This window comes from Martes martes (assembly GCF_963455335.1).
Source record: "Martes martes genome assembly, chromosome: 1".
Classification (NCBI taxonomy): domain Eukaryota; kingdom Metazoa; phylum Chordata; class Mammalia; order Carnivora; family Mustelidae; genus Martes; species Martes martes.
The window spans coordinates 54,559,034-54,571,282 of NC_137888.1; the positions used below are offsets into that span (position 1 = coordinate 54,559,034).

At 39.3% G+C, this 12,249-nt stretch overlaps 1 protein-coding gene across 4 annotated transcripts in view; it reads right to left on the reverse strand.

The window, feature by feature from the left end:
- Positions 1–5,481: 5,481 nt before the first annotated feature.
- Positions 5,482–12,249, reverse strand: part of CD47 (CD47 molecule) — a 45,397-nt gene continuing 38,629 nt past the window's right edge. Inside the window, exons 8-11 of one of the 4 annotated variants that reach the window (XM_080806323.1) lie at positions 9,658–9,689; positions 8,266–8,290; positions 7,611–7,643; positions 5,482–5,728 (exon numbers count right to left, since the gene is read on the reverse strand). In XM_080806323.1, coding sequence (XP_080662449.1) covers positions 5,724–5,728; positions 7,611–7,643; positions 8,266–8,290; positions 9,658–9,689 — 95 coding nt within the window. In that variant the 3' untranslated portion in view covers positions 5,482–5,723. The remainder of the gene's footprint in view (positions 5,729–7,610; positions 7,644–8,265; positions 8,291–9,657; positions 9,690–12,249) is intronic. The other 3 variants (XM_080806324.1, XM_080806325.1, XM_080806326.1) reach the window with 3 other exon arrangements.

A 12,249-nucleotide genomic window follows, 5' to 3' on the forward strand; every position in this document is an offset into this window, starting at 1 on the left:
CTCCTTGGCATCGAGACTGACATCAGACGGCAGTTTTCAGACTTCTACATTATTTCTCTCCAAACTGGACCGCCTTAGCAAGCATTTCTCACTCATCAGTCCTCCACAACTGGCTATTATCAGAGTTGAAAGGCGCCTGCATTCTAGGCAAATGTCTGACCACAGGAATGGGTGCTCAGTGAGTGGGGTTCTCATGATTAGGTCCAGTCACTTCTATGCAGTCATTGGTGCTGTCTTCAACATTAAATAACCCAATTATCCATAACTCAGGGTTCAATACTTCATTCCCCCCTCCCCTCCCCCAGCCCCCCGGGTTTGGTGGATGGGTGCCTGAGCATGAAGCTTGCATGCACAAAATAAACACAGGGCGTAGAGTTCTGGCACAACCTCGCTGTTCACCCCACCATGGTCAACTGTGCTCAAACCTCTGAGCTACTGGTGAAATCACGTCCTGTATGAATGGTGTTACCATAATCCGGCACTTTCTAAAGCTGTCAGACTTGAGGCCTTGAGCTGGAGAGGCGCCTCTCAGAAATGAAACCCGGTTGCATCTGCAAGCTACCTCCGTGGGAGTCCTAATCAGGTTGAGTACAGTTCCTGCTACACAGAGCGGCCCTCAGTGCAGGAGGTAGGCCATTTAAATGCTTTCTCAACTCCATTAGTTACTCCTGCTGAGAGTGAAAAAGTCCTCATACATGCATAAAAAAATTTAAATTGCCTATGAGGTAAGAAATGAGATGGTACCTTGCTGCAAAGTATTATTTTCCATCCCAACAGTCGACAATCACACCTACGATGCAAAATCATGGAGTACCTGCAAGGCACGCAGTGCCGACTAGGAAGGCTGCGCTCGAAGTCTAATGTCATCTCATCATCTGGTACCAACCCCCCCCAGCCCCCCCGACTTGGGCTGCAAGTTCACTTCCCCTCAATCCCCACCTGCACTCCAGAGGGCACCCACAGTCTCCATTCCAGCTAGCCGAGGGAGTCGGGCCAGCCCGCTGGGAGCGTCAGGGGTGCCCGGCATCGCTGACTGAGAGCGGGAGGCTGGGGACCCAGTCGCAGCACGGAGATGGAGTATGGGGCCGGACAGGACTACTGAGAGAGAGATGCGCTTTCTTCCTCCCATGTTCCCTGACCTTGGCAGCAGGTGGGGCTGGGACGGCAATGGTCTGTTTTCCTATTGCATGCGACCTTGAAGGCCGGCAAGACCTAACTTGAGAGCTGGGGAGACCGCGGATCTGCAGGACAACGTTTTGAGGCCCATATCCAGTTTGTGCACCTGCGTTTTCAATTATGCTAGCCGAAAAATCCAATTTTTCTTAGATACAGGTTTTCTTTCACTAGTGATTGAAATAGTCCTAAGTGACAACCAGTTAAAAGGGAGAACTTTTTAAAGGTACAGCTCAGTGTTGGAAGAGGTTTCTCTCGGCAGGGGAGGAGGGGCACGAAGATGTCGGAAGGCGGCCTGCCAAGGTTCTCTGCTGGTCAGCAGGACAGCCAGGACCGGAACCCAGGGCTCCTGCTTTCCCAAGTGACATTCACACCGGACTGTGGGAGAATTCAACATGACAGACTTGCTTAAAACTTGTTAAAACTTTGCTCCAATTAAAAGTTTGCTTATTGGCTAATGTACTTTAAAAAGGAATTTATAAATTAATATTTTAAGTGATCCTTTGCATTGTTACCTAGAATATGGACAACTTGAAGATACAATGAACTAGCTTTCTTTGCAATGTGTTTGTGGTCTGCTTTAACAGCAATAGAAATAGTCCAACAAAATAGCTTAAAATGTTTTATTAAGTATATATAATATTACAGGGTAATATTTACAAAGTTATGTTTTTAAATAAAAAAAGTATCTTGGCAAAGATTGCAGATATTCAAAGCTTCAAACAGTGATAAATTGATTTAATACATATAAAAAAAACCTTTAACGGTAACACAGCTGTAAAACAACTTTGGTCTTTAAATCACTGCAAAAAATGGCTACTGACAAAGAGCACACCTTTAATTGCTATGGAAAAAAGCCCCAAGAGAGGATCTTGCACATAGCAACACTGGAGTTTTCTTTATTTAGAATGGTTAATGGATATTTATATGATGTAGGATCTAAATCTTAACAATGGCTTTTTGTAAATAATGCTCCATTTAATAAAACAGAAATGTTTCCTTCTCTCACCAACCCTGATGACAACACTTTTAGGATTCCACTGATGTTGCCCTACAGAGAAGCTTATTACAAATACTCTCTTTTTTCGAAAAGGCTAAATTTATGGGAAAGCTGGTCTTAAATGATAAGTAAGAGCTGTCAAAAGCCAAAGGCAGGAAAACTTCCTGTTCACTGCTTATCTCTTAAAAGTTACCTGGATTATCCCTATTAGCTACAGAAAATGACTTAACAAAGGACCCCAGTGGGTGATGGCAGTTAGTGATTTTGAAAATATGACACATGTGAAACTAAGGTTTCTAAACAAACTCTCCATTAAATGAAACGTAATAAAAAGAGAAAGGGTCGTCCAACAATCATTTCTCCGGTTTCCAATGGCAGGTAAGTAAAGGAGTATGTATTTCCATACACATCTCACAGATCTGTTTTTGAATACCTCTTTTAGGACAAAAAAATATCTAGAAGGTGATATAGAGCTTGATTCCTAATTAATGAGATGGAGGAGTAAACTTATCACTTTTTGAGCTTTATTAACTCAAATCGAAATTTGTTTGGTCATTTACTAAATTGACTATAGCATCCTGGCATGAGCAATACTGTCATATTTTGGGATGGCCCCATTTTTTCATTTTGACATTCTCAGAAATTTAAACAAAACAGACCTGGAGTTTCCAGGTGAAAAGTCATCCTCTTTTAAGGTTTTCAGGGCACGTGAAATTTGTCAAAAAAGAGAACTATCTAGATCACCCTACTGAAAATAGTGGGGAATCTGCATATAGCCAACTTCCAATCATCCAACTTATGCACTGAACACCTAATGTATGCAAAACACTGCAGGAAGAGAAAGGGGGGGGGGGAAGCTCTTGCCATAACAGAATTTCAAAATTGAGAGAAGCAAGACAAAAAACAGGACAGAACTCAGCAGATACACATGAAGTACTAAGAAAGGTATATAAGAGATGAAAGAGGCAGTGACACGGATGGGGGTAAGCTACAGATGAGAGCCAGGAGGGGAGGGAGGGGCAGAGGACAATGTTTTGAAGGAGATGGAAAATTGGATTTGACCAAAAACGTTGGAAAAGTTTTTGCAAAAATGACAAGTGGCACCAGAGGGTGCACACTAAATAAAGTCGAGCGAAAGAGTCAATGGCACAAATTGGGATCACTGAGTAAAAAGCAGGTTGTCGGGGTGGGGGACGGATACATGATGCTCAAAACATTGTTAACAATTCTCCTTTGGTGTGACAAAAAATTGGGAGCCACTGCAAGTCTGATTTTAAGGGAATGAACTGGCCCAATGATGCCCAAGCAAGAGGGTTCCTGCTGCTGTGGTCCCTTTTCCAGAGAAGCTGACAAGTAGTACGAGCAAGAGTTGATGTCACCTGGCATCTCTCTCCTGCTTCCCCTGTGCGTTGTCTAGGGCAGTGAGTGCCTCCAAAGACAGGCAGTGTTAAAGAGAACACAAAGGGTGGTGGATGGGTCCCAAGGCTGAACCCCAAATAAATGAGAGCTTACTGCATATTAAAAGGTACAACTTGAGTTTATAAAAAAGTTTGCTATAAAGATTTTCATGCCCTACTTTTTCTTAACAGAGAATAGTTATCGGGATCTTTTTCAAGTCCATCTGCTTTTCTCCTCCTTTCATCAAAATTGATTTCTAAAGTAACAAACAATATTAGTAAAATATATTTTCAGAGGAAAAAATAGCAGCAAGAGCCATCAGATTTATATAAAGGAATACAGCTCCCTCTACACATGATAATATTTTGGACAGCAACACAATTAGGAAAGAAAATACTTTTTTTTTTTTCCAAGAAGAGCTGTCTTCATAGTCTGCTCAGTTTTCTGAGAAGCATCAGCAGGTCAGAAGGTTTGCCAGAGGCAAACCACTTGGTCCCAACATGAAATATGACAATTAATTTGGCATAAAAGAGGCACATGGGAACATTCAGTGGACTAAGAAATAACTATTAGTTATGTAACTACAGATATGAATGTCTTATTATTATACAGACAGGAAGAATTACTAGTATTTTTAGAGGGTATTGTGAGCAGTCAAAAAGCTTGGCAAATTACCTAGAAGTTTTTGAAGTTTTAAGTGATCACAGAGTTGCATCCAATATAATCCCACCCAATAAAGATCTTTTTTAATGTTGTTACTAAAAGCATGAAATTAACATGTGCTCTCCTGTAGGTACCCCACTGTTGTCCGCACAGAAGATGCATGTGCCTATCTTATACGTGTGCACACGTGCGCACGCGCATACACACACACACACACACAGGAAGAAAACGAGTGCTAAGAAGCTAAAAGTACTCCAGGCGATCACGACTGTCAGAACGTTAATCTTCTAACGGGGGTAGGAAATGTGGAGGGTTTGCCTTACTTTCTGATCTCAGAGTGAGGGGCTTACGGAGGCAGGACTACACAAGGAAGGTGATGAGTGTTTATCATGCAACACAGATACAACAGTAACAAAACCACCCTGTCTCGGGTGGGCTTGTCAGCCTGACGGGGACACACATTATGTTGCCATGCAGGAGACTCATAGTTCAAATCTCAATCTTGGTTTTTCATGCCCCAGATCAGAAAAGAAGTGAAGAAACACTGTAGATTGTGCCTTCAAATCCGAGGAAGGAAATACATATGTTACAACCATCGCTATTTTTGCTGAAAAGTGTGAACATAGTTCTCTGAGAGTAAGTCTGGCTCCTTTCTGCAATGATGCTACCGTGTCACTGGACCATGTTCAAAGAGGAGAAAGGGTGCTACATCTTGCACAGCAGAAGCAAATACCAGGAGGACAGGAGAGGATTTAAAGGGTTGTGTGAATAAAAGAAAAACACATCCATCAATAAAATTACCCTAAACCTGGAAAGGATTCATTACACTGTATGTCGGAGAAGAATGTGTGAATGGCAACCCCCAAGAATGAAGACCGTGATCTCCTGCTGGATCGCAGCACACGGAGGCGGCATTCAAGACGTTCCCAAGCGAGATCCTATCTGTACTTCAATTCGCTATTCCCTCCACCCAGAAGTGGTACAAACGGTATCCGGCTAACACCAATCATAACTGCCAACCTGGCCGTGAACCTGGGATTGCTAAGGTTCTATGGAAGCCACTGTTCTTCATAAGCCTCTCTGGGAAACCACGAGGGTCGCGCCAGGTAATTCTCACCTTGAACCAATTTAAACTGGTGACCTAAAGTCAAGAGGCCCGAGGATCTGAAAGGCATCATTCTTGGAAGTTGGCCACTCTACTCTTGCCCCTAACTGAGTAAAAATAACAACAAAAAACTGGATCTCAATTGGGCACACAACACAGATAATAATTCTTTTATTAACTACATTACAAATGCTTTGAATAAAAACTCAACTGTAACAATAATCATTTAAGGGTCAATGATTAATTTTTTTCCACAGATGAGAACCAGTTATTTTTCTTGTTTTCTTCTCCTGAACAGTGAATCAAGGCCATGGTGCTCAAACACAATTGTATTCCTTTCACGTCTTACTACTTTCCAAATCAGAGTCCATCACTTCATTTCAGTTACTCTGGAAAATTGAAAAATGAACATGTAATCACGACTCATGTCTATTTTCTACGCATTAACAAGTTGATGTATTTTTAAAAAACTGGAATTGTCACATATACGATATCTAAAAATGAAGGAAAAGTATTTAATCTTAGATTTGCAAAGGTCACAGACATAAACCTGGCAAATCATCAGCCTTTTTAGTTGTAGTAAGTAAAAGGCCAGTCAATGGCACATGAAAATAAAAATCAACAAAAGTCTGGTAATCTCAGTTTGCTGGGTTAGCTGAAAAGCCAAGAGATGTTGATTTTTCAAAGCAAAAGATATTGATCACAGAGTAATGTTCTATCCCATTCATTTCAGACCTGTATCATTTAAGTAAAATAAAATGTTGATCTGGGCCAAGAGGAAGAGAAAGTGGTACTGTGGTCAATAGTAGCTTAGTTTGAAACTCACTTACTGACCAGGCAGACACATTGTGAGCTTCAAGCCCACCAGAAACACAGGTTTGTTTGTTTGTTTTTTTAAAACCAACAAATTCTAAACAGCTAAATATTAGCAAAATTAAGGGAGTTTCAAAGGCCATCACAGCTTGTGTGTGCTATGAACACAAAAGAACTACTCTATACTACAGTGGTTCTAAAGAAAGGAAGAGACACTTGAGGCTCTTGTACTAGTTTTCTGAAAACAGAGAAGAGGAGTTTCATTTCCTCATTCAGCTGCAGAAGGGGGACACCACAGCAGGAAGAGAGCAAGGAAATTAAAAAATAAACCACAGGAATGTAAACATGGATAAACCATGCCATAATTCCAGGGACCAGTTCTTTTTTTAAATATCTCTTAGTTTATTCTTACCAACTCCAATTTTTTGTTTTTTTTCAGAGGGTGGTGGTCGGCAAACAAAACATACATCTTTGTTAATAAGGGCTATGGCTGTGACACAAACTTACAGAAGTGGAATCACTCTGTGATTCCCTGTTGGACACGGCCTAAGCCTTGTTTTAAACTCTATCCACCAACACACAATCTGCATGTTTTTAATCTTATGCAAAAACTAACTGCTCTCAGGGGAACGCAGCCCCTCATGTTAAAGGCAGCACTTTGCCACAGAAGTGAGGAGGTAGGTCATGGATATTAAAGCAGTAAAATAGCAAGCTATTTACATGATTGAGGAATGAATGCAAATATCAAAGGTATGAAGGCATTTTTGATAAGGTAAAAACATAAAGTTATTAAAATGTTCACAGAACTGAAGCATCATAGAATCTTAAGGGACAATTAAAATGAATACTTCTAGCGCTCAATAGCTCAGACTTAATTATTATTTTTAAAAACTAACAAATATGCCCTTGAAATAGTCAACAAAAATTAGAAGTGATTAGCCCAGGGTTCCAAAACAAGAAGCAAAAGCTCGAGTGACCCAACATTTCTCTCTTAAATCCTCTCCCGAAAGGACAGAACTGAGTCCTGCCTAGGAAAGCAGAGATACTAAGTCCCCATGAATTAAATGCAACAGGTTGCCAACACAAGCACAAAAGAAACTCTGTCAAGATGATAAAGATTTGTGCCAGATTATCTATGCGTCTTCTAAAAAGCATTTAAAAGTTACAGCCACCAGATCTGCTGGTGAAAAATGTTTTTTGAAAAAGCAGTAATTCCTCTTTGCTATGTATGAGCAATATGACTGGAGGGTCGGATGGGTGACACCCGACAGCTTTTCCTGCACTTGTCTTACAGCTTGCAAGAGATTTAAGTTTTACAAATCAAGACATGCAGACCTTTATGATTTGACAGTGTCCCTTTTACGTATAAGAAACAGCATACTTTCAAGAAGCCACTTTATTTCTTTTCAGTGTTCATATTTTAACCAATCTATAATTGTAGGTGCATTTCATACTTACCATCATTCATCATTCCTTTTGATTCTTTAAATGCTAAGAATTAGTAACAAGCCAAGCAGGCAGTTAGTAAGATTCCACAATTAGAAATCATTTCTAAATAAGTAAATATGCAGTAATATCATGCTAACTATCCCACAGCTATAAAGTCAAATTAATTTTAAGTTTATTACTTTATTACAAAAGCCTTTCTGCGGATCATACCCACAGACTCCACAAAGGAAACAAAGTCAGTTGGGAACACAGATCTAGATTTAGGGAGAAAGAAAGTGAGATGCTTGGTCTCATTCCCTGGTAACAGCCTGAATCTGAAACTTATAAATCCGAAACTGAAATTAATTGCAGTTCTTCTCTGTTGGGGGTGTTATGCTTCATCTTGGCTAATATGAGACAAAGGTCCCCTCGCCCAAATATTGCTTGACCAGAGCAAGCAACTCTGGAGAGATAATGAACAGTGCATTTTTCTCAGAAGTAAGTACAACAGCAGTACTCTGAATAATCAAGAAAAGAGGGGTCAAGGCAAAAACAAAACAAAACAAAACAAACCTAGATTTCTCCCAAGGCATAGATGGAGCATTCTAACTGCTTTGGGAGGCTTATCAAATTATGATCGGGTAATAGATCAAGAAAAATATACAAGTTTGTAACAACCACATACCATTAAGGGGCTCCTCTACAGCTTTCTGGAAAATATTTAAAATATATTTACGTAAAAATGGAATTTATTTCATGTCCTTTTATACTAAAATTTATATATGCTAACATTTAAACTATATAGTAAAGAGTGAATCTTACAGTCTGAAAACAGAATAAGGCAATAAAAGTTAAAAAAACAAAGCTTGCCCAGTTTATCTAATAGTTTAATAATAACTGTATTAATCTTAAGCAGAATTTCCCACCCATTCTGCTTCTTTTAGTTCAAGAAATTCTAACTTCCCAAAAAGTGCAAACATAAATAGCAATACAAAAATAAATGAAAGAGTTAAGTAAGAGGTAAGACCAAAACAAAATCATTTCAAATCATGCAAACTGAATTCAGTAACGAGGAAAGAAAATGTGTTAAGATTTAAGGGTCCAATGGTTGGATTATCTCCAACAGAGGCACTTTAAATATTGCTGGCTGTTGGTGACCAATGTAGCTACAGCACCCATCTTTTTAGCAGAAACACCTGTGGTAAGATTCACCTCTAGGGCCCCCTTGCCTCTCAGGCATGTCTTTTGAGGCTCATTAGGCCTAAGGAGTATATGTAATCTCCACTTCCTGCCACAGACAGGAGTCTTGATTTTGGCCTTCCAGATAGAGCTATTACTCCTTTCTAGAAGGTGACCTCTCCAGACCTTCTTTCAAAAAAATAGTTCTTGGGCCTGTCCTATGACCAGTCTCTACAGGTGGTGGTTGCTGTTGTTTTTCACATGCTCATTTATCTACTTCAGTTTATCTCTTAAATTTGCTCCTTTTCTTGGAATTTTCTTAGATAGCTTTTAAAGGTATCCAAGACATAGTGAAAATTACAGTACAGTACAGAGGAAGAAAAAAATACTTACAAAATGAGGGAAGAAGGGAAATAAATTACAATTCAGAACAGATTTGTTCCAGAAATATCTACATTTATTTTATAGATTATTTTTAATGAAATCAATTTCACACAAATCTCTCTCCCTCATGTTAAAGCCTAAATATCATGTTGTATATGCACATCAAATGGAGCCAATGGGTGAGCAGGATACTGCAGTCAGCTTCCTTCAGCAGAGATAATAACCATTATTCTTACACATGAACTTTCCAGTTCTGAGAAGTGAGAAGTCACTTGAATAGTCAGCACAATCTTAAGGAATCACTGATTCTATTCTATTGCAACTATCATGACCAAACAGGTTTTAAAACAGAGTTGGATCTATTCATGCAAAGTCATTTAATGACTTCTATATTCTCTTATTCCGATGTTATACTACTAAACAGAGAGCAGAAGTCTTCAACATCTCTATGACCATTCCTCAGACAAAACCATCAAGTGATCATTCCCAATTCACTTAAGAAAGTTTAACTTACCCTAGGAGGTTGTATAGTCTTCTGATTGGAAGCTGATGTAATTAAAAATTGAGAAAATAAACTGAATAAATTATACAAATGAAGGCAATATAATGTTTCATTTCAATGACCATATAATGATTAATTTCAAATGATTATATGTATTGATAGAATAAAATGATCAAATGATTCATCTACATCAAATAATGAACATCTATCTACCTTCTTTCATTTGTACATGTCGTCTTTCCCCCAAATCAGCCACTTGTTACACTTCTTGTTGAAAAATGCTATCATCTGTTCACCCCGACTGTGGACTCTACACCCTTCCCTACTCAGCCCAGCCAGAAGGTAGACAGAACGTGGCAATGACCAATCTCCACCGGCTACTTCATTGCCGGCCCTTAGCTCACTGTTCTTGTTCCTTGTAGCCCAGTCTTTTCTTCTGCTTCCATCTTTCCAGTTTTCAAAGCTCCAAATAGCTAACAAACTAAAGAAAATATTCAGATCCTTCTGATTTTAATGAATTATTCTAAGCAGCTAGTTTTAGCCACAATCAACTTTTTCTCTATGTATTCCTACTCAGCTTTCCAAGTTACCCTTGGCACTGCTTCTGAACAGACTGGTTAATGGAGATGAAGGAATACAGGGCATGAAGAAAGTGACAAATGGAAAAAAATATTACTCTAGATGCATAGGGAAAAAGAACTTCCTTACAAAAGCCAAGTGAGAAAGTCCCAGAGCAGCTCAAGCCAGTCTTAAATACAGAATGAGTCCTACATAATCAAAAGCATCAACCAGCAACATCCTGTGAGCCAGTCGGTAGGAGGGTGCAGGCTACGGACAATCATACTGTCCAGGGGTTGGAGGGAAGCCTGGATTTGATTGTGAGCAGACTCAGGCAAGACCCAGGGATTGCTCCAGGGTTCTGTGCTCCCTACTTCTGGCTCCTCCTCCTCCATGCCCACCCCTACCAAGCTTCCAAAACTGATGGGCAATGGGAGTGAGACCCTACCCAAGGGCAGCCAGTGTACAAACTAGCCAGAAGCTGAGACACTCTCTCAGAGACCACAGCAACTGACTAGCCTGAAAACCTTCTCTCTCCCACTGGAGCCCGAAGAGAAGAAACAGAAAGACCAGAAAGTTGGAGATGGAAAGAAAGGTGACAAGGAGACAGCAAGCCAGGAGAGGGGCTCAAGGCTTAAAGACAAAGGTAACAGAAACTATCAGTGAGAGGACAAGAATAAAATACAAGATAAGGCCATAAAGAGGAGGATAAGCTTGTAGGGAAAGAATCAGAGAGGAACTTGATAATAAAACTGACAGATGGGCACTGACTAACTCCTATTACTTAGAGGGCGACATGATGGCTCAGTTCTTAGAACTGCATTGGATACTTCCAATTCCTCAACTGCTTACTGTTCCAGTCCCGGTGAAGCCTGCTGGAGTCCCAGCTCTCAGAAGATTCCCTTCTCTGTTAGTATCACATGTTGCCTTAAAATAAAGCTTCCTTACTAGATGCCCCTGGGGAGTAGTATGATCCTGGCAGCCAAACAAGAAAACCACTTTTTAAAGTAGTATGGAGTGGGATGCCTGACTGGCTCAGTCAGTAGAGCATGTGACTCTTGATCTCAGGGTTCTGAGTTTGAGCCCCATGATGGGTGTAGAGATTACTTAAGAAATAAAATCTTTAAAAAAAAAAATAGTAGTAGGGAGTGAAATGGGTTGGGAATGTGGGTGAGTCACATTTAGCAGCCTCCCAAAGAAGCCAGGAAGAATTACAGAACTTTGTTAGGGATCATCATTGTAGCTACGGGTATATACAACTTACTTCAACTAAACCATGCCCTCTATGCTCTATCAAGGAAAAGAAAACAGCTGCAAAAATTTCTGACTGGTCGTGTGAAGGGTCAGAGGTTAATATTTTAGATCTACATTTTTGAGGTCATAAATTTATTTATCAGAATTATTATTAAGAACTTCCAAGTAACTCCTTTTCTGTCCTAATAATGTGTAAAGAATAGTTTTGAGTCCCAATTCTCAGGTCCAAGGAACATCAGTTTGTCTAGACCATTCTGAAAAAGACCTCCATAAAGAACAATGATTAAGAGGGAAAAGTCAGCTGTGCTTCCTCTAATACTGTAAGATCCAAAAGTGCAGAAGTTCATTTGAGTTCATATGAGTTAATCTTCTTCCATAGACATATGATCATTGTGACAAAATTACTGCGGTTTACTTGCTACTATCACGGTTCTAAGCTACACATTTCTGTGTTCTGACAGCTATACATATGTATGTAGTTAAACATATATATATACTAAATATATGTAAATACATATGTAAACTATGTATTTTATACATATTTATAAACACACATTATATAACATACTTTATATAATGTATATTTATATAATATATATTTACATAATATATTTATTAAATATAAATACATTTATTATATATAAATTGTTTATTATATATAATATATATATATTTATATTATTTATTTATTTATTTTTAAACCACAAGCCTTACGGATTCCATACAAGCTCCCTTGCAAAGTTTCTTCTTGATTTATTCTTCTCTCCCTGAAACACCTGACCACACAGTATA